At 40.8% G+C, this 25,040-nt stretch overlaps 1 protein-coding gene across 3 annotated transcripts in view; it reads right to left on the bottom strand.

The window, feature by feature from the left end:
• The window catches only part of enox2 (ecto-NOX disulfide-thiol exchanger 2), a 766,926-nt gene that overhangs the window by 104,790 nt on the left and 637,096 nt on the right, over positions 1-25,040 (bottom strand). For all 3 annotated transcript variants that reach the window (XM_060915209.1, XM_060915211.1, XM_060915210.1), the window contains exons 8-9: positions 23,754-23,966; positions 4,490-4,596 (exon numbers count right to left, since the gene is read on the bottom strand). In XM_060915209.1, coding sequence (XP_060771192.1) covers positions 4,490-4,596; positions 23,754-23,966 — 320 coding nt within the window. The remainder of the gene's footprint in view (positions 1-4,489; positions 4,597-23,753; positions 23,967-25,040) is intronic.

Below are 25,040 nucleotides of genomic sequence, written 5' to 3'. Positions count from 1 at the left end.
TGCCAATCTCCAGGAAATCAGCCGATGCACTCCCAGCACAAAACTCCATCAAAGGAAAAGCCCACAACGAGAGGAATACAACAAAATGACAACGAAACAGCGAGAGCACATCCTAAATGCAGCATAAATCTAACGTTAAATCTCCCAATAATGCAAGCTCAGCCACTGCAGTGCATCACTGCTCACAGATGCACACCATCAATTCCTGCTTTCAAAGGGCATCATTTCCTTTGCCCTCGTGTCTTTATTTACCAATCCGTTTAGTATTCCTTTTGTTCAAATCATTCATTATGAAATCGTAAATTCACAAAATGCGCAGACACAGCTGAAACAAATAAGTGATTTCAGCTTGACAGTGTAATCTGTGTATAAATTAGCAGTAACTCATCACCTATCATACAACCCAAATTCCAAAAAAAGTTGGGCTGCCATGTAAAACGTAAATAAAAACAGAACGCGGTGATTTGCAAATCATGGAAACCGTATATTTCACTGAAAACAGTACCAAGACAGCATATCAAATGTCAAAACTGAGAAATTTTATTGTTTTTTGAAAAAATGTATGCTCATTTTGAATTTAGTGCCAGCAACACATTTAAAAAAAAAAAAAAGTTGGGACGGGGCAACAAAAGACTGAAAAGTTGTGTAATGCTAAAAAAAATTAATAAGAATTAGGTTAACTGGAAACATGTCAGTAACATGACTGGGTATAAAAAGAGCATCCCAGAGAGGTGGAGTCTCTCAGAAGTAAAGATGAGCAGGGGTTCACCGCTCTGTGAAAGACCGCGTGGGCAAACAGTACAACAGTTGAAGAATATATTGCAAAGAATTTGGGGATCACATCATCTATGGTACATAATATCATTAAAAGATTCAGAGAATCTGGAGAAATCTCTGTATGCAAGAGACAAGGCCGAAAGCTGACATCGGATGCCTGTGATCTTCAGGCCCTCAGGAGACACTGCATTAAAAGCAGACACGTGTCTGTAGTGGAAATCACTGTATGGGCTCAGGAACACTTCGTCGTCTGTGAAAACAGTTCATTACTGCATCCACAAATGCAAGTTAAAACCAGATATAAACAATCTCCAGAAACACCGCCACCTTCTCTGGGCCTGAGCTCTTTTATGATGGACTGAGGCGAAGTGGAAAATTATCCCGAGGTCTGACGAATCAAAAGTAGAAATTCATTTTACAAATAATGGACACCACGTCCTCCAGGCTAAAGAGGAGAGGGACCATCTGGCTTGTTATCAGTGCACAGTTCAAAAGCAGCATCTGTGATGGTATGAGGGTGCATTAGTGCACATGACATGGGGAGCTTGTACATGTGGGAAGGCATCGTTAATGCTGAATGATATAAACACATTTCAGAGCAACATGCTGCCATCCAGACAAAATCTTTTTCAGGGAAACCTTCCTTCTTTCAGCAAGACAATGCCAAACCGCTTTCTGCACATATTAAAACTGCATGGCTCTGTAGTAAAGAGTCGGGGTGCTAAACTGGCCTGCCTGCAGTCCAGACCTGTCTCCCATTTAAAACATTCGGTGCATTATGAAGCACAAAATATGACAAAGGAAAACCAAACTGTTGAGCAACTGAAATTGTATATCAGGCAAGAATGGGACAACATTTCACTTTCAAAACTACAACAGCTGGTCTCCTCAGTTCCCAAACATTTACAGAGTATTGTTAAAAGTAGAGGTGATGCAACACAGTGGCAAACATGCCCCTGTCCCAACTTTTTTGAAACGTGTTGCTGACATCAAATTCAAAATGAGCGTATATTTTTCAAACAACAATATAATTGCTCAGTTTCAACATCTGACATGTTGTCTTTGTAATATTTTCAATGAAATATAGGGTTGCCATGATTTGCAAATTGTCACATTCTGTTTTTATTTACATTTTACAGTGTTCCAACTTTTTTTTTGGGAATTGGAGTTGTACAATCCGAAGCCGATTGTCGATATTCACATTAGTGGGTCTGCTTATACCGGTATGTAAATTTACACAAACTCAGCAGCTCTATGAAGATATGAACCCTTTTCCAAAGTAGCCTGATTTCCATGAACACCATATTTCATGTGTAAATGCTCCTGACACAATTTATGAATAAATATGTTGGCATAAAATTGGATAAACGAGGCCTGTTGTGCCTAAAAACACATGGAATAATAAATTAAAAAAAGAATAAACCAAATAACATCTGTTCTCTGGACTGACTACAACCAGCCTCAATCAGGATCCAATTACTGGGAATCTTCTGGAAATCATATAAATATGTAACACTCTTGTGCTATGACCAACGTGTATTCGGACAGGACAATGGAGTCTTTGTGCGTTTCTGTATAACAGTGAGAACACAGCGAATGGAGAGTGTAGCCAACCGGTGTGAGGTTAACAAGGAACATGTAGCCCCAGTTAGGAAACCACATGAATATCTAAGTTGTCACCACTAAGGAAAAAGAAGGCAAGATATCCAAATTTCCATTAATCATCCAACTCTGTTTAGCACATTAAAACAAATATGAACCAAAACCCAACTCAAACAGCACATTCAGACAGAATGAAACACCTACCTTATGTCACGATGAGACTCTTTTGCATCATTGTAATGCTTGTTCCAAATCCAGTACCCATTTAAGGCTAATGAGATTACATGATACGACTTTGAAATGTGAACACTTCCTGTCGAGTGTATATTCATTACTCGCTTAACAGGACCTTTCAAGCACTTTTGGATTAGCATAAACAGTATCAGCCCTGCGATCCGTGCAAATTGCTGCTGTGTTGCAGCCTGGAAAAGGAGATTATGATGTTAATTACATGCCCGATCCAGGCTTTGCTCACTTGGTGCTCGAGAGACAAGTCTCCACACTTACCGAATGACCAGAAAACGACAACAGTGTTATGCTTCATCAGCCTCGTCCATCCACCCACACAGAGCATGTTTTGCTGCAGCTCATTCATTAACGAGGCATTCTTGCACCCTAACATCTCAATTTAACATCTCAAAAATAGAATGAAAAATAAACACGACATTTTTGTGAGCGGTCCAGACGAGGGATAGTGTGTGAGAAGGACTGTGATCTGAATGTACTGATCTGCAGCAGAGCCTTGGGAGTCGATGGGTCATAATTGCTGGGTTTCAGTCACGTGACTTTTCTTATCGGTTTTACCAGAAGTGAAATAGCTGGTGGTCTAAACGGCTGCCGTAGTGCAAACAACTAGCGATAATGTATCAGAGTACGCTCGTAATCTAGAAGCCACCGCTCGCTTTAAATATATTCATTAGATTGCTGTGTGCAATGGAATCGACCCCTACAGTCTGGGAAAGAAGGATTTGTCATACGATCTCGAAAACTACCCTTCAGTCGAGTTCGCCGACATCTCCAACTATCTGGTGTTGCAGACGTCCTTCTACACCGCAAAACAGATGAAAGCGTGGAAGAGTACGGAGGCTTACGACTTTTTTATATGTGGCTGGGTAAAGAACCTCGCTATCAAGTCGCTGTCCAATGAATCCTGTATTGTTTTTGCCCGGGTAAGTATGTTTTTTAAAGCTTTTCATTCGCGTCTGCAAGCTGAAGTGTAAATAAACAACAGTTGGCTTAATTCTCACTTGTGCTGGCTCTTATCTCTCAGCTAAATCATTCACAAAGATCATCAGAAACCCCTTTAAAGACCTGGATCTTCGTTAAAACAAGACGGAGAAGTGATCACGGCGCATTGTAACTGTACGGCTGGGGAAGAATTTTGTCGCGACCTTCATGCATATGGACTTTGTGAGGAGTGAACAAAGAAACAGCTGGGGACTTTAGCGCTTCGTGATGAAAAAAAAGTAGCGTAAAATAACGACACATAGCAAGAAAAGTACTTGGAAAACACTAAGGACGTCGCTGAGAGGGAGATACAAACCTTTCACCAAGTGATCACTGCAAACTCGAGCACGCTTCGACTCGACTGCCTTCGATTTCAGCGAGAGGTTCGAAAGCCACCTTTCTCGACGTCTGTTTGTGAAATCCTGTGTTCGTTCACCCTTTTTTATTAGTTCACGGGGAACCCTGAAGAAACTTTTATCAGTTTTACGGTTTGATCAAGCGTAAGGCATTTTTCATGCGAGCAATGAACCTTCGTACAAACGCTTTGTCAACTGAGCTTTGGTAGACCACCAGCTAAAGTTCTGAATAACTAATGAGGCGGATTTGACGTCACGTGACATCCAGCTATAAAAGGGTAATGGTCTCGCACTCGGTCAGACGCTGCTTGCTCAGGTGTGTTACCTGCTGAGTGGGTGTGTGCTGCTGGGAGCTCGGCCACTCTTTGGTGATTTACAGCGACAGTTCTGCATATGCGTATGGAGCTGCACTTGAAGGCGGGGAATAAAAAGGGCTAATGGATCAGTGTATAAAGTAAAATTCTGCATAAACGTCAAGACATTCAGTTAAAAACAGAAAGAACAAAGCAAAAATTGAGAACACCAACCTCTGCTTGCTTGCGCCACATGTCCAGGTTCTTGCGTTGGGCTTTGGAGAAATGGTCCCATGCCTTTTGTTTGGAAGCAGCGTGGAATACAGACACAATCTGCTCAACTGTGGCGGGGGGATGCGAGGGGCCAGTATGTACCGTCCAAAGAAAGACAGAGAGAGAGGGGCGATTGGGGAGAAGCAGAGGAGTGGGGACAAAAAAAACTGGTGTCAGATAGGAAGGCAGTGAACTCGTTTTCTCGCCCTACTCTCCCTCTCTACAGCAACAACACTGGTGCATGGATGACTAACTTTAATGCTTCAATAATTCAGCGAGGAAACAATGGGGCACTTTGACCTGCTTGACTAATTCAAACCACTGAGGCAACTTCTGTGCAAAATCTCCTCGTAGGTATCATGATTTTGATCATGAACAACATCACCACTGATCTCTTTCGAAGCTCTGCGCTGTCAGGAGAATCAAAGGCTCACGAGCTTATTGGAAAAAGCAGGTAGATGTGGAGTCTAATGAGACTTATCTACAGGGAAGCCACACGTCATTACTCTGCGCTTTGGGCTTATGCGTGTGGATCTGACAGGATGTCTCACTTGTGTCAACTCATTAGTGAAAACCTTACAGAAATAAGTTCATCGAATTGGAATTGAGAGATGAGCTTTGGCAGTAATCCTTCAGGAGAGCGCCTCAATATTCCAGCAGTGGAGAACACCGAGCATCACACGTCAAACTCCAGCTCCAACTGTACCGCAATGCTATTTCTGCTTTAACGCCACTGATTCAGGACCTCTGCCAATTAACAAGTTCTCTGTGAGCTGAATCAGGCGGGTGAGACAAATGCAAACGCTCAAGCCCAGAGGCCTGCAGGTGTGCAGTTAGACTGCGTTCTTCGAACACTAATTATTTTGCATTGGTATTATATTTTGTCTATGCGAGGATTTAGTATCTATGGAAATCGATACGCGATATGTTTCGCAATATTTCGGTTCAGTCAAAGAACAAAGAACATAAACAGATTGCACACAAAAAAAAAAATCAGCTACTTGTTTATACAAGGCATCCAAAAAAAAAAAAAAAAATCAGGAACCAGTGAGAGTAATCAACAGTTATTCCACTCCATCTCGTCGTACATGAGCTGATAGCTATAAGCCATGTACGACGAGATTGAATGGAATAACGGTTTTATTCTCTCCACATTCACTGGATTTTGAGAAACGGAGCATTTTTATTTTTTTGCAAATTCGATCAATAAAACCTTTATGCAAAACGTCCGACAAAATCATTTCCGCTTAGAATGTAAACAAACCGGCGAAATGACAGCAGCAATTGGTGAAAAATGCTCTAATAATAATTCTTGAAAAAAAAAATGATGTGTTCTTACCATCAAATACTTTTATTTCATATTTTGTTGCGCTTTTTTTTGTATTTTTTGGGGTTTTGTATTTGAGTAGAGTTTTTATTTCGTCCTCGGTTGGTTCAGCAACACGCTCCGGCATTTTGTTTTTCTCTACTCACGGTATATGGGCTGATATCCTGGTTGTAGAGCAGCCAATCAGAGCGCGCGATTGCTCATATCCAGTGAATGTGGATAGACTATATATGGATTATTTAGTACCTACATTCACACTACCTGGAAATGTGTGCAGTTATGAGAGTGAAACACGTGTCCGAGTCGATATGTGATATATACCAAATGCTGCTTGGAGTTTAAGGGGTTAAAATGATAATTTAAAAAAAAAAATCTAACAGTGCATCATTTGAGGAATACTTATGCAACTTTTTTTGGGGGTGGGGGTTTGTTTTCGAGTAGAGTTTTTATTTCGTACTCGGTTGGTTCAACAACACGCTCCGCCATTTTGTTTTTCTCTACTCACGGTATATTAGCTGATATCCTAGTAGTAGAGTAGCCAATCAGAGCACGCGATTGCTCATATCCAGTGACTGTGGATAGAATAATTCATTTTTTAAAAATTCTTTACAACATGTCCGTTCTCTCACCATTTAGTTCCCGAATTTACGGACACCATGTAGAATTCCCAAAAATAGTTGCGATATTCTGGGCAAAGCACGTGATCTTGTGTATCATCATGATACCGCATTGTTGTACGGCTATACATCAGAGTTAAAGTTCTCTCACATTCACATCCATATCCACATTCACTCGATATGAACAATCGCCCGCTCTGATTGTCTACTCCTAGGCTATCAGCTGATATATCGTGAGTAGAGAAAAACAAAATGTCCGAGTGCATCAAGTCAGATATATTATTTTATCATCAAGTATTTAAAAGAAACAGAAATAGCTAAAAAAAAAATTTTTCTCTTCCTCTCAATATCTCCTGTTCCACATTCCAGCCCAGTTGGTGGCGGTAATGCACCTTTAAGTTGGTTTGCTAACCACCAAAAAAAAAAAAAACCCGAAAGAAGAAGAAGAAAATGGCTGATATCCTAGTAGTAGAGTAGCCAATCAGAGCGCGCGATTGCTCATATCCAGTGAATGTGGATAGAATAATTCATTTTGTTTTTATCATTTACAACATATCCGTTCTCTCACCATTGGTTCCTGAATTGACAGACATCATGTAGATTTCCCAACAGTAGTTGCGATATTCTCGGCAAAGCACATCATCTCATGTATCATCATAATACTGCATTATTTTACAGATATACAGTACATCGGAGTTAAAGTGTTTGTGTCGGCTCATACCTGCTTACTGAGTAAGGAATAAAGCATGACGTGATGTTAGAAAAAATAATCGACTGTCATCATCTCAAGTCGATTGTTTTCCAATAACAGCATGTCACGAAGTGGTTTACTTCTCTTTGACTGAAGCAAGTTACCAACATTTTATTGTTGCCCATCCAAGAATGACTAGTCATACTTTTTATCCGTTTATAGTTCCGCTTAAGGCTGTGGAACATCCATAGTACAAATTAGCGGCTATAAACGTAAACGTTTCCTCACCAGCCTGTCTAGAAGACATAAAAATTCAGCTTTTTCAGCAAAATTCAACAAGCTGTGATGTCCTCTGTCCTGAAGACCAGAATTCTGAGTTTATCCAGAGCAACTGAACAACAAATAATGCAAAGTTGCTGTGGATGAGTGAGTTGTTACTATGGAAACGATAAGTCTGAGTCTGGATCAAAGCTGCGCTGTTGTAATGTATATTTAACAGTTATTCCACAAAATGGAGTCGTACATGAGCTGATAGCTGACGAGGCGCCGAGTTGGTTATAAGCCGTGTACGATGAGATTGAGCGGAATAACTGTTTTATTCTATCCACACATTCACTGGGATTTTGAGAAAGAGCGCATTTATTTTTTGCAAAGTCGATGAATAAAAACGTTTATACACAACATCCAACACAATCATTTCCACTTAGAATGTAAACAAACCGGCGAAATGACAGGAGCAATTGGTGAAAAATGCGATAATAATAATTCTTGAAAAATAATTAAAAAAAAAAGATGCATTCTTACCATCAAATACTTTAATTCCATGTTTTGTTTCTTTTTTTATTTTTTGGGGTTTTGTTTTCGAGTCGAGTTTTTATTTTGTCCTTGGTTGGTTCACCAACACGTGCCGCCATTTTGTTTTTCTCTACTCGTGGTATTGCTGAGTTTCAGTCATGTGACTTTTCTTAGTGGTTTTACCGGAAGTGAAATAGCTGGTGGTCTAAACGGCTGCTGTAGTGCAAACAACCAGTGATCAGAGTACGCTCGTAATCTAGAAGCTGCTGCTCGCTTTAAATATATTCATTAGATTGCTATGTGCAATGGAATCGACCCCTACAGTCTGGGAAAGAAGGATTTGTCATACGATCTCGAAAACTACCCTTCAGTTGAGTTCCCCGACATCTCCAACTATCTGGTGTTGCAGACGTCCTTCTACACCGCAAAACAGATGAAAGCGTGGAAGAGTACGGAGGCTTAAGACTTTTTTGTATGTGGCTGGGTAAAGGACCTCGCTATCAAGTCGCCGCCAAATGAATCCTGTATTGTTTTTGCCCGTCAAAGTATGGGTTTTTTTTAAGCTTTTCATTCGCGTCTGCAAGTTGAAGTGTAAAGAAACAACAGTTGGCTTGATTCTCACTTGTGTTGGCTCTTATCTCTCAGCTAAATCATTCACAAAGATCATCAGAAACCCCTTTAAAGACCTGGATCTTAGTTAAACAGGACGGAGAAGTGATCACGGCGCATTGTAACTGTACGGCTGGGGAAGAATTTTGTCGCGGCCTTCATGCATATGGACTTTGTGAGGAGGAAACAAAGAAACAGCTGGGGACTTTAGCGCTTTGTGACGAAAAAAAGTAGCGTAAAATAACGACACAGCAAGAAAAGTATTTGGAAAACACTAAGGATGTCGCTGAGAGGGAGATACAAACCTTTCACCACGTGATCACTGCAAACTCGAGCAGGCTTCGACTCGATTGCCTTCGATTTCAGTGAGAGGTTCGAAAGCCACCTTTCTCGACGTCTTTTTGTGAAATCCTGTGTTCGTTCACCCTTTTTTATTAGTTCACGGGGAACCCTGAAGAAACTTTTATCAGTTTTTCGGTTTGATCGATTCGAACAACGCAAGTGTCAGGCATTTTTCAAGCGAGCAATGAAGCTTCTCCGTACAAACGCTTTGTCAACTGAGCTTTGGTAGACCATCAGCTAAAGTTTTGAATAACTAATGAGGCGGATGTGACGTCACGCAAAACCCAGCAATATGAGCTGATAGCCTAGTAGTAGAGCAGCCAATCAGAGTGCGCGATTGCTCATATTCAGTGAATGTGGATAGAATAAAATGACCTGTGCACTGCGTGAAAACCTATTTCTTCTGCGAGTCTGAGACACACCCAGTGCAGTGAACCCTGTGTCTGTTGAACGGTGTTCTATTATTCTGGTGCTGTCACCTCTTAAGGATGTGAAGGAAGACTTTTCACCAATTTACAATCTGTCTCTCGGTCTTCTCCTTTTGGGGAAAGGCTAATAAACCCAGTGGAGTCAATATGGTTGAGAAAGCTCAGTTGGAGATAAAGGCAAGCTCGAGTGAGAGTCCTGCGGCGAGATCAATAACGGCTTCAGCATCCTTTAATTTGATGGGAGACATTGATTTCGAAGTAGGGGGAAAAAAAAAAAATCGCATAATTATATGCGTGGGTGTGAGAGAAAAGAGCGATTGTCGGGGTGAGGAGTGTACGCCTATACAAGTGACTCTCCTCGAGTTACTACAAAGCTTACTTCCTATCCTGATTGGCCACGGTTGCTATGGCTAAGTGATTTATTTATTCTCATCTCATTATCTCTAGCCGCTTTATCCTGTTCTACAGGGTCGTAGGCAAGCTGGAGCCTATCCCAGCTGACTACAGGCGAAAGGCGGGGTACACCCTGGACAAGTCGCCAGGTCATCACAGGGCTGACACATAGACAACCATTCACACTCACATTCACACCTACGGTCAATTTAGAGTCACCAGTTAACCTAACCTGCATGTCTTTGGACTGTGGGGGAAACCGGAGCACCCGGAGGAAACCCACGCGGACACGGGGAGAACATGCAAACTCCGCACAGAAAGTCCCTCGCCGGCCACGGGGCTCGAACCCGGACCTTCTTGCTGTGAGGCGACAGCGCTAACCACTACACCACCGTGCCGCCCGATTTATTTATTTATTTATTTATTTTTTGAAATCCATTTGACTCAGTATAACAGTACATCTTCACGGAAAGGATTTTGGTGATCAGTGAAGCAGACCGTCCTCTGACCAAATACAGCCGAGATATCACTGGGAGAAAGCTTTGAAGCAGAACTCAAAATATTTTTGCATCCTGTTCGAAAATGTGTGACTATTTCAGACTCTCTCATTTCTGTTTTTTCCATCAGTGCAAGTCTGTTACAGCAGTGGTCTTGAATGCTGAGTAGGTACTGAACTTATTGATGCATTATTCATTCAACACTTTTTTTTTTTTTTTTGCCAAACCAGCTTGCTTCCTGGGATTTGTCCAATAGCTTAATATTTTATAGAATGTCTTTTTTTTTTTTTTTTCCTTTCCTGGTTCTGAGACCTCTAGGGCAGAATCAGGTTCAGTTTGAGACCTAATGTCATTGCTGTGCTGGATTGTTTCCTGGGCTAAAACCTTTCTTGAATCTTGAAGCAGTTCTCTTGCTCTTTCTACTCCAGAGTCAGGTCTGGAGGATGCAGTTCTGTCACGACTGTGCATTACAGAGCAACGCTTAATGCTGAAATCTTGGAAATCTGTGGAAATCTTGTAGCTTTTGATCCGATTCCTGCGATAATACTAGTGCAGCCATGGACTTTTCGATATGGCCTTATCTCTAAGCAACACCAGTTTACCTTCTCACATGGCTTTAATACAATCAATATTTCCACAGGATTAGCAACAGACCTCTGTATGATGGATTCAGCAAGGCTTTTTATTTTCGATCATATCAGCTGACATACCTCGAGCAGCATGGATCTGAGTCGTGATGGGAATGCTGCTTTATTAAAGTCATATCACATTACAGGACTGTAGCAGACGCTCTTATCCAGAGCGACATAGAACATACCCAGAGCGGCCTGGGGAGCAGTTGGGGGTTCGGTGCCTTGCTCAAGGGCACTTCAGCCATTCTTGCTGGTCCAGGGAATTGAACCGGCAACCTTTTGGTAGCAAAGCTGCTTCTCTAACCATCAAGTCATGGCTTCCTCAATAAAAAATAAAAGTTTGATGATGGGTTTTATTCTTTCATTCTGCTTTATGCTGGATTTCACCAACAGCAGCCAGCATTGCCAATCAAACCTGTAAGGCATGGGCCAACAAACATCATTCATTTTCTCTTCCAATTGGCTCTCAAGTGGCGCAGAAGAAAAAACTTTGCAACAATGCTGGGGGTTCAAGCAAACAAGCCAGCTCTCTGGGTGGGAAGGATGATCAGCATGATGGAAAACTCTTGGGTAATAATGGAGCTGTAACTGGCTAGTGAATGGATTAGAAATGGCCTAATGAGGAGAAACTGGGATTTTAAAAAAATAGATCTTTTCCCAAAAGTGTTTGAAGTGGTTTCATGTTGCCGGCTGCCCGAGCTTTTATTAAACCCATATGGAGGATCATAAGAGTGCACCTCACATGTGAACTCCACTGTAGGGTTTATAAAAAGTGTGTAAGGCGTTTGAGAACGGGGGCCGTGCATGTCACCATGCCGAGGGTTAATCGAACCAGTGACCTTTTGGTCCCAAAGCTGCTTCTCTAACCATTAGGCCACAATGTCCCACTTTATATCATGTACTGGTTAGTTTTAATGTTTGTTTTTTATAAAAATAAGCAGACGAAAACATTATGTAACACCCAGCCCACGCTAATACTCAAGTGCTACTAATGTTGACTTACTAATGAACGATGTGGTGTACGGTATATCAGGCTAGCGGCATTTACAGTTATAGTGTTTATCCAGAGCACCATACAGATGTGCCTTGTAGCTTGGCTGTTTGATTTGAGTCTGTTTTTCAAAGCCTTTTCTGTATTGACTTCTTGGACTTTTCCACAATTATTGACAATTTTATTTGGACATAGTTACAGGCTTTGGCACGGTTTTGTTCTTGACTGAGCTTTCGTAAAAACAATCAAACAAACAAAAAACCCCCCCTGATTGTTTATCTTTTCTTTTCACGTGCCATGTTTGACAAGCAATAATTGCCTCTTGTAGAAAATTAAGCAGAATCTTTGGTACAATGCACCAATCAAGCTAAATAGCTTTGGGCGGCACGGTGGTGTAGTGGTTAGCACGGTCGCCTCACAGCAAGAAGGTTCTGGGTTTGAGGCCGGCGAGGGCCTTTCTGTTACCCCTTTTCCACCAAATCAGTTCCAGTGCTGGTGCTGGTTCACAACTCGTTCAACTCACGAGCCAGCTGAGAACCAGTTTGCTTTTCCATAGCTCACGGTGCTAAGGGAAGCCACGTCATTACATCGCTGTATACGTCAGTTACGTCGTTGTATACATCAGTTACATCGCTGTATATGTCAGTTACATCGCTACGTCTGCATAAACCTTGGCGCGAATATTGAAGCAAAAACAACACGGAAGAAGCAGCAGCAGCAACAACAATAATAATAATAATAATGGATGACTTCGCGTTTGTACAGCTGCTGCTTCTCATCGCTTAAAAATGGCGATCTTTCGCGGTCTTGTTATTATTGTTGGTCTTAACAACTCCGCCCCCCCACTGACGTAAGCGGTTCTTTCCTCTGGCCCAGCAGAGAGTTGGTGCTAGCCTGGAACCAGTTTTTCTGGCCCCAGAGCCAGTTGTCAGTAGAAACAGAAAACCCGGTTCCAAACTAAGCACTGGCCCCGAACCAGCCCTGGAACTGCTTTGGTGGAAAAGGGGCATGTGTGGAGTTTGCATGTTCTCCCCGTGTCTGCATGGGTTTCCTCCGGGTGCTCCGGTTTCCCCCACAGTCCAAAGGTTAGGTTAATATGGGACGGCCTTGGGCTGAGGTGCGCTTGAGCGAAGCACCTAACGCCCAACTGCTCCCCGGGCACCCACTGCTCTGGGTATGTGTGTGCTCATTGCTCACTTGTGTGTTCACTACTTCAGATGGGTTAAATGCAGAGAGGAATTTCACAAGTGTGTGATGAATAAAAGTTGTGCTTTCTTTCTTCTTTTCTTTCTTTAGCTAAAGTAAGGGCCCGGTCCCACAACACCGATAACTACAACTATCCCTCTGCCTGAATGTAGTTCCAGTCTGGAGCCGTCACACCACAACTATAATCCAGACTATACATCACTTGGTCCTGACACTCAGGGAAATAAATGCACGCAACTTAGGAATAGCCCGAATTTTTTTCCAAGTAGTAGCACATTATTTCGGGTCACACTGTACAGCATGGACTTCAAAACAACCCATGTACATACAGTACAACACTCTGGTGGTTGATAAATTCATTTTTCAAAAATGACCAAAAACAGGAAAGAAAACAAACAAGTTGCTTTTAAATTTTGTATCTGATAGAAATGAAAAATGACTCATTTTTCATTTCTCTTGTCTGGATTTTGAAAAAGAAAGATTTAATAATTATATATATTTTTTTCTGTTACTGACACGCATGCGCGCGCGCACAAATTAGAAGTAGACAGACCCTCTGGCGAGCTTTTTCAGGATTATTACACTCAGGTACAGTATTAATGTCCACCACCCTCTCGCTGATGTTCAGATCTGAAACAGGAACATATGCTCGCAATAAATCAGCCATTATGGTGGAACAGAGAGCACCTTGTTTACAGTCTGTTAACAGAATCTGTCATATTGACAAACTTTTTTACCTCCGCCAAGGAGGTTATGTTTTCGGTAGCGTTGGTTGGTTTGTTTGTTGGTTTGTCTGTTAGCAACATTACGGAAAAAGTAATGAACGGATTGCTCTGAAATTTTTTCCAGAGGTGTGACTGGGCACAAGTAACAATCCATTAAATTTTGGCGGTGATCCGGATCACCTTCTGGATCCTGGATTTTTTTAAAGGATTCTTGGCGGAGGTCTGCACTCTCCGAGTGCTTTTCTAGTTTTTTGTTTTTATTTAGATTTATTCTGCTGTCCTGGCGTTCTGTGATAAGCCGTGACGTTCTACAGTATGTGTGTTTTATCCATGCTCAGATACGAATGATCTGATGATCTGTATTGCTCCAACAATCCTCTTTCCTGTTCACCCATGACTGACGATGAAGCTCATGGGTTTGTCATCATGACAGTGTGACAGTACGGCACTGCTGTGGATTTTTTCTTCTGACACACACACACATGAAAAATCTGCAATGTTCATGCCTGACTTCAGCAGATAAAATAAGGGAATGGTGCGAAACACTGGTGGAAATCAGCTCTAACTCATTAATTCCCTGTCAAGTTAAATCCTCGCCGTGATGAAACGTGTGAAAATGACAGTCGCAGAGATAAATTCCATCACTTACATTTAAATGAAGTAGGTCAGTGCTCACTGAGTAATTATCAGCATCTGCTAAATCAATTGAACAAAAATTCAACTATTAGAGTAATAAGTAACAGATTAAAACCATAAATACATCAGTTCTGAATGCGTGTTGTGTGTAAAGTCGGGTGTCTGGGCTTTGAGAGGCCGAGCCTATGTTGAGCTTCAGTTCTTGACTTTATTTCTAGTCTCGAAACCTTAGAACAACTTTTTTTTGTCAGAGCATGAAAAGGCACTAAGGTGTTTTATGACCTTAATAAAATAAAATTAGTAAAAATTTGATTGCGCGCTTTGAAATGTGTGAATGTCTGTACTGTACTGTATAGCTATATTTATTCCATCCGCATTCACTGGATATGAGCAATAGCATGCTCTGATTGGCTACTACTACTAGGATATCAGCTCATATACCATAAGCAGAGAAAAACAAAATGGCAGAGCATGTTGCTGAACCAACTGTAGATGAAATAAAAACTCTACTCGAAAATAAAACCCAAAAAATGCAAAGAAAGCAACAACAACAAAAAAAATAAAATAAAAAGTATTGGATGTTAAGAACGCATCTTTTTTAATTTTTCAAGAATTATTACAACAAGCCATGCACAACCTTGTCATATATGGCTTATAGACAACTTGGTGCTACGCGCCTCGTCGGCTATCAGCTCATGTACGACTCAATTTCATGGAATAACTTTTAAATATCCACACACACACACACACAGTACTGTGCAAAAGTCTTAGGCACCCTATTTTTTTTTCTATACAAACTTTGCTTCACATTTCTATTTTATGACTTCTACATTATCAAGTCAGTCCAAAAACATTTTAGTGTCCAAGCGTTCGTTTTCCAGCACAAAATTAAATGTTATAGAAAAAAAAAGTTTGTATCTGAGCAGCATACACTACCGTTCAAAAGTTTGGGGTCACTTTGAAATGTCCTTATTTTTGAAAGAAAAGCACTGTTCTTTTCAATGAAGATCACTTTAAACTAATCAGAAATGCACTCTATACATTGCTAATGTGGTAAATGACTATTCTAGCTGCAAATGTCTGGTTTTTGGTGCAATATCTCCATAGGTGTATAGAGGCCCATTTCCAGCAACTCTCACTCCAGTGTTCTAATGGTACAATGTGTTTGCTCATTGCCTCAGAAGGCTAATGGATGATTAGAAAACCCTTGTACAATCATGTTAGCACAGCTGAAAACAGTTGAGCTCTTTAGAGAAGCTATAAAACTGACCTTCCTTTGAGCAGATTGAGTTTCTGGAGCATCACATTTGTGGGGTCGATTAAATGCTCAAAACGGCCAGAAAAATGTCTCGACTATATTTTCTATTCATTTTACAACTTATGGTGGTAAATAAAAGTGTGACTTTTCATGGAAAACACAAAATTGTCTGGGTGACCCCAAACTTTTGAACGGTAGTGTATTTCATACGAGGCCACTTTTCAGATTAAAAAAGGAAACATAATGAAGGCTGTAGGGTTTTGGTGCAAAATGAAGAAGCGAGTGTGACAGTCAAAGTGTCCAGACACGGGCGCAGATAGAGGGGGGGACGGGTGGGATTCGTCCCACCCAGATTTAAATTCACCTCGTTCGGTCCCCCCCACTTATAGGGAGGAAAAAACGTCTATGATGTCTTTCTTTGCATAAGGCAAACCTCACGGAAAAATCAAAAGACTAATTACCATTCGGTTTTTTGAGGTGCACAGCAGTACAGACATAGTTGCAACAACTCACATAAAACAAAACAAAGACTGATATTCGGTTGGTTGAGCTGCGCAGACTGCACAGGTTGCGAGCTCGAGCTTGGTCGCTATGGTTACCCACAACAAGTTTGACAGGCATATCGGGGACAGCTCCTAGTTCAGGACCCCAACACGGCATGATGAAGGGTGCCAAACCAAAAAGGCAGAAAACGATTGCATCGTTTTTTCAAAAAACAACGACTGTAAGTAAACTGTGCCTTACTTTATCATATCACCTTGCAATTTTTTGATAGTCTGTTCAAAGTAATGTCGTAGTGAAAGTAAAATCATACGGAGTAGAGATGCCTTTCTGGTAGCCTCCTTCTTTCGGTGGTAGCCTGTAGATACAGTGCTCAGAAGGCAGTTGTAATGTTTAATCTGGCGTTCCCTGCCATAATTTCAGCGAGCATATTGTTTCATAAGGAAACTTTGCGAAGAGTTGTTCCTCGCACAACACATGTTGGGGGTGGGGTTGGGGTTGGTTTGCTGGCAGCTTTGTCCCCCCCAGTTCAAAAAACGTATCTGCGCCCCTGTGTCCAGAAGAACTGTGGCTGGTTCTGTAAGATGCTCAGTAAAACCTACAGCTCATTTCCTGATAAAACTGCACTCACTGTACCTCAGACTGCTTTTTTTTTTTTTAAAGCAAAGAGTCGTCTCACACCAAATATTGACTTTGTTTTATTTATTCTGGCTTCCTTATTATGGTTTATAGTATTTTTTAATGTTGAAACATTTCATTTGATTATTTTCCAAGCCGTTTTTGGTCTACAGCATCTCTTTACATGTGCCTAAGACTTTTGCACAGCACTGTATTTATATTGGATTTCCAGGAATGGAGTGAGTTGAGTGAATTAGCCAAAGACTGAAATATTTTTGATTGATTTTCCCCATTATTCTGTTATTTCTTTGACAGCCAGTAAGCCATAACCTGTACTTGAGATCTGTTCAGAACTGATTTTTCCATCCTGCTTGGAATATTTTCCTGCCCACTCCGACACAAACCTAATTTCACTCCCACCCGCTGCCACTTCCCTTCCAGCCTGCTTCTCAGCGCAGTCCCATATTTATTTTTTTCTTCTCCCATCTCCTTCAACAGCATTTGAAAATGATGCCTGAACTTAAAACAAACAACACAGTCCGCTCTCTCTCTCTCTCTCTCTCTCTCCACACAAAATCATCGTCTGATCTGTCCATTTTACTGCAGTCAGTAATAACTAAAATCAAAAATCATGCACACGGACATAATGCTGAACATTTATGTCTTTTTAAATCCAGATTGCTCACTGAAACGTCTTCACAACAGAGTAGAAGTGAGAGTTAAACTGTAAGTGATTTGAATGCAAATTATGCTTGGTAGTGTCTAGGGGTTTTAAATGAATTATGGACTGTCTACATGATTTAAAAAAAATTATTTTGTCTGCTAACATCGCTGCACTTTATAACACGAGACAAAACCAATGGAATTCAGGACATTTCTCATGTCGATTACCATTGATTTATTTCCATATCTACAGAAATCCCTGATGCATACAGGCACAGCAGGGCATCAAAACATTTGCATTTCCCTAATTATCACCTAGCGTGTGGGGAATTGGAAGCGTTTGGCATGGCAAGAAGAAATCTCCAAAATGCAGCCAAATTGAAACTCTTGGTACTGTTGAGAAGCATGCACTTAAAAAAAAAAAACACCACCCAAGAGTGCTCAGAGAGCACAATATTCCCTGCTGGCAATGATGCCATAACTCTGGGAAAATGCGACTGAATTGAATGAAATTGCAATATGCGTATTACCGACATATACCAAAGAATCCTGTCAAGTTTCGTGAAATTCCTCCAAAAATTGTGAGAGGAGTTGATTTTAGAAGGTGAGCACCCTTCCCGGGATGGATGGGGGATAATAAAAATTATGAGGAAAGTTGATTTCAGAAAGGTAGCACACCTTGATGAAATTGCCAAAGTACAAGTTTGTTAATAATCAAGGGCATAACTCTGGGAAAATTTGCCCAAATTAAACCAAATTTCAATATGCGTATAACTGCCATATAACAAAGCCTTCTGCCAAGTTTGGTGAAATTCCTCCACAAATTGTGAGAGGAGTTGATTTCAGAAGAACGTACACCCTCATGAAATTGTCAAAGTACAAAGGGTCAAAACTCTGGTAAAATTTTCACAAATGAAATGAAATTGCGGTATGTGTATTACGGGCATATAACAAGGCCTTTTGCCGAGCTTCAAGAAATTCTTCCAAAAATTGTGAGAGGAGTTGACGTCAGAAGGCAAACACACCTTCATGAAATTGTCAACGTACAAGGTTGTTGATCAAGGGCCACAACTCTGGGAAAATGCGACCGAATTGAACAAAATAATAATATGCGTACTAGCGACATATAACAAAGCCTTTTGCCAAGTTTCGTGAAATTCCTCCAAAAATTGCGAGAGGAGTTGATTTCAGAAGGAAAACACACTCATGAAATTTTCAAAGTATAATTTTGTTAATCAAGGGCTGGAACTCTGGGAAAATGTGACCGAATTGAACGAAATTATAATAGGCGTATTACCTGACATATAACAAAGAATCCTACCAAGGTTGGTGAAATTCCTCCAAAAATTGTGAGAGGAGTTGATGTCAGAAGGTGAGCGCCCTTCCTGGGACAGACGCCGGCATGACATGATCCCCCTTCGGGCCTTTCGGCCAGCGGGGGATAACAAACCAAACAGACAAAACCAAACAAACATGCAAATGTAGTTGATGCCGTTTGCTGCCATGTCAGCTGACCCTTGTGAGAAAATGCTGTAAAATCATACACTGTACTCACATACAGCCCAAAAGTGTTAAAAATACAGTATCCGAAGGCTCACTCCTGGCATAATTTGACGCGGCAGCGGAAAGAAATGACACGGATAACTAACAACCAGCACATGTGTGTGCTGACGGTTAAAGCAGCGAGGTGAAATGTGTCACTAATTCAAAGAAAAGCAAAAGCAACTTTCCGAGCACTAAACTTGAAAATATATCAGAATCTTTCTTACAGGCGCTGCTCATAAACCTGCGCTGTCAGGGATCCAGTTTTGTCGTGACATTTTTAAAGGCCTGAATAAGTTCACCAGCAAAATAAGTTTCCCCAAACACATCTGCCGAATGAATTCTTCCATTTTCTTAATGGCAGAGTAAGGCTGTGGCGCTACAATCAGCATACTGTATTCATACAGTGTCTTTCAAAGTCAAAGGCGCTGATGGAGTTGTTTAAATCAATCAGTGTTAAGTGAGGGTTCGATATCGCTGCCCACGTGCTGGATGGAGCACCGTTATCCTTTCCAGATCAACTTCGGAGTGATCAATCGATGGTATTGACCAGCCGACAGTGAGGAGCTGGAGAGCGCGTACAGGATGGAGTATTGTATGAGTGGAGAAAACTGACGCAGAAGTTGCCAAAGTGGTCTGAGATCACTATCCCTATTTCCCCCCAAATCATCCCCACAGTCCTTTCAGTAAACACTTCATACGCTAATCACATGTGGCTTTGCTTTTTGGACGAGTACTTACTTTCACTCGCTTAGGCCGGTCCTGGTCAGGAGCGCTCTCCACACTATCTCATACTACCGAAGGCTCCTGCTAATGCTTAAGCAGCTCTTCATGCTTCGTGTTAGCGGTCAGTGGGCGCTGTGTGCCGAAGCAGTCTGAATACTCTACCTGCGTCTGCTTTCAACTCCAGACTTGCTTAGACCTCTGGCGCACTTACCTGCTCACTCCTCAGTGCACTCGCACCACAGCATGCACAACATCATCACGACAAAGTGTGCACTTCAGCACTGGGGATGGGGGTGGGGGGTCCAGTCCCAATCCAGCTGGGAAGAATTACTCCATTCCAACTCTTTATTAAAGTGATTCAATTGGAACTGATTCATTTGAATCATAGTAATGAAGGCGATTCGATTAAAGGGCTAATGAGTGATGGTGTCTGGTGTTTGTCCCTTTAGCTTTGCGCTGGTGATACGAGGCTAATCTCACGAACACGTAATGGAAGATTAATGGAAGCCTCCGCACGCTCACCTCAAAGGACATCATGTGGCTCAGTGATGCAGAAAAATAGATTATTATACAAATCAACCTGCAACTGTATTATCATTTGAATCACTTCACACCTCCCACCTGATTCTCACACAAAACGATACCGCATTTTGAGCTGAGGAAGAAAGTGAGTCAGCCTCAACCGGATGGGAGCGATGTCTTTCAGTTTTGCCCGTTTTACATACATATACAGGACACAGTACTGTGCAAAAGTCTTGGCACTCTATGGTGGTTGTTGTCCCCCCCCCATACAATCTTTGCTGTAGATTTCTACTTTATGACTTCTACATTATCGAGTCAAAACATTTCAGAGTTCCAAACGTTCGTTCATTTTCCAGCACGAAATTAAACGTTAAAGAAAAAAAAAGTTTGAATCCGAGCAGCATATTCTAAAAGAGAGTGCTTTTCAGATTAAAAAAGAAAACATAATGAAGGCTGCTGGGTTTTGGTGTAAAATGAAGAAGCGAGTGTGACAGTCAAAGTGTCCAGAAGAACTGCGGCTGGTTCTGTAAGACGCTCAGTAAAACCTACAGCTCATTTCCTTACACCTACCTGAGACTCGTCACACCAAATATTGACTTTGTTTCATTTATTATGGTTTAGTGCTTCCGGTTTATAGTATTTTTTTACGTTGAAACGTGTGATTTCATTTAATTTCATTATTTTTAAGCTACTGTTGGTCTACAGCATTTCTTTACATGTGCCGAAGACTTTTGCACAGAACTGTAGATTTTAATAACTCGACGCTTGATACGGTACGAGGTGCGAGTACGTGCAGTTTAAACTTTCCTTTCTTGTTAACCACATTATCCTGGTAGCTCTAGTGCAGGGCTAAAGAAACAAACTTTAGACACCAAGGACGGATGTTTTAGGCATGAATATAATTCTTTGACCAAACTTTAAAGTATGACTTTAATACATGACATTGTATTGTATTTAACCCTTTAAACTCTCAACTTAATACTGACTTATTCATATTAAATGTTTGTGTTTGGCAGTCTGGGAAAACCCAATGTTTGGATGTTCAGTGGCTGAAAAATAATGTTTTTGGTTTTTTTTTCCCCCCATTCATGAATTTATTTAATTTTTCCCCATAATACGGTATATTTTGAGACGTAACTTTACAAAAATATATATATTTCACCAAAATGATGTAAAAACACTGTAACTTTGCCTTTGTTTTCTGTAATGTGGAAGCCATGGCCGAATGGTTAGAGACGAAGGTTTGGGACCAAAACCTAGTTTCGCTAGTTTGATTCCCTGGACCAGCAGGAATGGTTGAAGTGCCCTTGAGCAAGGCGCCTAACCTCCAACTGCTCCCCAGGCTGCTCTGGGTATGTTGTACATCACTCTGGATAACAGCGTCTGCTAAATGTAATGTAATGTAATGTAATGACCACATTTGGTAAATTAGGAACCAGTTTAACAAACATGGGTGTACAAATATTCCGTCTGTCTGAAAATGTTTTCACTGCTAGCTTGCTAACTGAGTGAAAATCACACTTTGATCAACTGTTGTTAGCGAAAGAAACAGACAGACATAATTAATTTAATTGTCAACGATATAAACATCAGCTGTCTAATTAGCTGTGACACAAAATACACCACCGCCATTACATTACAGCGTAGAGATGGCAAAGTTGAAATGTTTGACTGCTAATTTATTATTTTTTTTAAAGGGAGATTTAGCGAAAAGAACGAAACTCACAAAATTAATTAGCAATTATTTCAGCACAGACTCGAGCATGAAACGTGATCAGCCAAGTCAAGAGTGATGCTGAGGCTCCAGTTTGGTAAACTGATATCTGATATTTATCCCAGGAGAAGAGACTAGACAGACTGATGTGGATGATTGACACGATGGCGTGTTTTCCATCATAAACCTACAGTATAATCAGAGATAAAAATGAACGGTCATATTTATGTCGTCTATATTTTGTTCGTTACATGTTAAATTAAATGAAAATTAAAATGAAAAATCTCCAAAACTCACTGAGACAAGAGAAAGGGAAAATGAGAAATGTATTATACTTCAGAAGATCTCAATAGAAAATGAAAAAAAAAAAAGCTCATGTTTTCCCCAGACTGCCACATGTATCCTATAATTACTTAACAGTTATTCCATGAAATCGAGTCGTACATGAGCTGATAGTTGACGAGGCGCGTAGCACCGAGTTGTCTATAAGCCATGTATGATGAGATTGAGTGGAATAACCGTTTTATTCTGTCCACATTCACTGGATTTTCAGAAACGGAGCATTTTTACTTTTATTTTTTGCAAATTCGATAAATAAAAACTTTATACAAAACATCCGACAAAATCATTTCTGCTTAGAATGTAAACAAACCGGCGAAATGAAAGGAGCAATTTCTGAAAAATGCTTCAATAACAATTCTTGAAAAATTAAAAAAAGATGCGTTCTTATCATCAAATACTTTCAATCCATAATTTGTTGGGCTTTTTTTTTGGGGGGGGGGGGGGGGGGTGTTTTCAAGTACTTTTTATTTCGTCCTCGGTTGGTTCAGCAACACGCGCCGTCATTTTGTTTTTCTCTACTCACGGTATATGAGCTGATATCCTAGTAGTAGAGTAGCCAATCAGACCGAGCGATTGCTCACATCCAGTGAATGTGGATAGACTATATATGGATTATTTAGTACCTACTGTACATTCACACTACTTGGAAATGTGTGCAGTGATGAGAGTGAAACACGTGTCCGAGTCGATATGTGATGTATACCAAAGGCTGCTTGGAGTTTAAAGGGTTAAAATGATAATTAAAAAAAAAAAAAATCTAACAGTGCATCATTTGACGAATGCTTATGCAAATTATTCAAAACTATTTCCAAGCTCTAAACAATGTATTCGATTTTTTTCCCTTGAATTTCAAATCGATTCAGTTTCCCGGTTTCTGTCCCTCAATTCAAATTGAAATCATGGATTTGGAATTGGAAATAATTCCCAGATTGTGAACGGACATCAGCCCAGATGTGTATCATATATCATATATATATCATATCATATAATGTGTAAGAATAAAAGTAAAATAACAGGATGGTCTGATGGTGAGGCAGGACACAGCACCTGCACGCCTTTCTCTAGAGGAAGTGCTTTCTTTCATTTTTCTTTGCAAATAAGATAAAATGCTCTATCTTTTGGTTTAGTTCACCATGTTATATATATATATTGTGTTTTATTTATCATGTGCATAATGTTCTCTCTCTCGCTCTCTCTCTCTAAACATCAATTCATGCCACAGTAAGTACTTACATTCCCACGAACTGTGTTTGTGGGCTGTGTGTTTCCATATCCCTGGGCACTGGATCAATCATCTCTAAAGTGCCACTGCATTATGCTTTAGATTAAGACGGCTGAAAGTGTCGAGAGCTCATGTTCTGAGAGAGTGCAACCCATTTGCTGAGTGCGTCTCTTTTCAGAGTGTTAAAAGCAAGCGCTGCTTTAAAGTGTGCAGGAGAACAGCACTCACATTGTACAAGGATGGCAGCCAGGGCATTCTTAAACTTCTCCTTGGCCTCCTCCATCTCCTTCTCGTGCGCTGCTTTCTCGTTCATCAGCCTGCGAATGTGGCTGTTAGACGACTGGATCATGGAGTAGAAGTTGTTGGCGTTGCGGCGGTTCACTTCGCCTCGCTCCACCCAGGTCAACAGGACTCGCACTGCCTCGGGAAACTTGGAGTCATCTAAAACGATAAAGAGAGCAAGACGGGTGGGGAGTAGGGATGCATCAACACCGAAACTGGTATCAATCCAACACTGTGCTTGTTTACATTCACACACCTACTCATAAAAAAAAAAAAAAATGCCATGATACCAATATCATAAATATTCATGAAGGTGAGCTTGCAGAGAAACTGTCATGAGCAGTTCACTTCTGCGAGCACTGAGACACATACACACCCTTCCTGTGCGTACTAAATGAGCCTACTCTACTCTATTAAACACACTATTTCAACACCAAAACATCTCAAACATGAAACTCAACATGAGAAGTTCACTGCTAGCAGCAAACAGCAACGAGACCGTCAATGACGTAGACGTAGCTCACTCCGGCCCCGTCTAGTCCAGAAGGAACAATCTAAAGTGGGCCACCTTATGCAACAAATGTTGCAAGCTATATACACAAGCTATATATAGAAGCTATATCCACGGAATACCAACCTATTTGGTAGAAAGAATCCAAAACGGCAAGGAATTCATTGAGAAGAAGTGATTTTTGTTGAACTGCTCATAAAGGCTTAATTAGTCCATAACTTCGTTAATACTGTAATTGTAATTAAGCAAATCTGGGTAGAAGTTATATACAACCTAGGTACCTCTACCTTCATGCCAGAAAGAATCAAAATCAGTGAAGAATTGAGAGAGAAGAAGCGATTTGTGTGGAAACTGCTTGTTAGGGCTTAATTACTCCATATCTTCATTATTAATTGCAATTATGCAAATTTGGGTAGAAGCCATATGTACTCCAGGCAGACACACCTTCCTGCCAAAAAGAATAAAAATCCGTGAAGAATTGAGAAAGAAGAAGTGATTTTCGTGAAATGTGGACGATGCCGGACAGCACAGGATGGCATAAACTCATCACCTATTGTCCGGATGAGCTGATAACCAACATCACTAAAGTGTTTCTTGATTATTATGACTGATTAATATGAAGCAGGTTACTCCTTTAAATCTCAGATTCAGTATCAACATCGGTATCAACTACGACCAAAAAAAAAAACCATACAACCCCGATTCCAAAAAAGTTGGGACAA

The sequence above is a fragment of the Neoarius graeffei genome, chromosome 2 (genome assembly GCF_027579695.1).
Source record: "Neoarius graeffei isolate fNeoGra1 chromosome 2, fNeoGra1.pri, whole genome shotgun sequence".
NCBI classification, from domain to species: Eukaryota; Metazoa; Chordata; class Actinopteri; order Siluriformes; family Ariidae; genus Neoarius; species Neoarius graeffei.
This window is presented reverse-complemented; position numbering and strand designations above follow the sequence as displayed.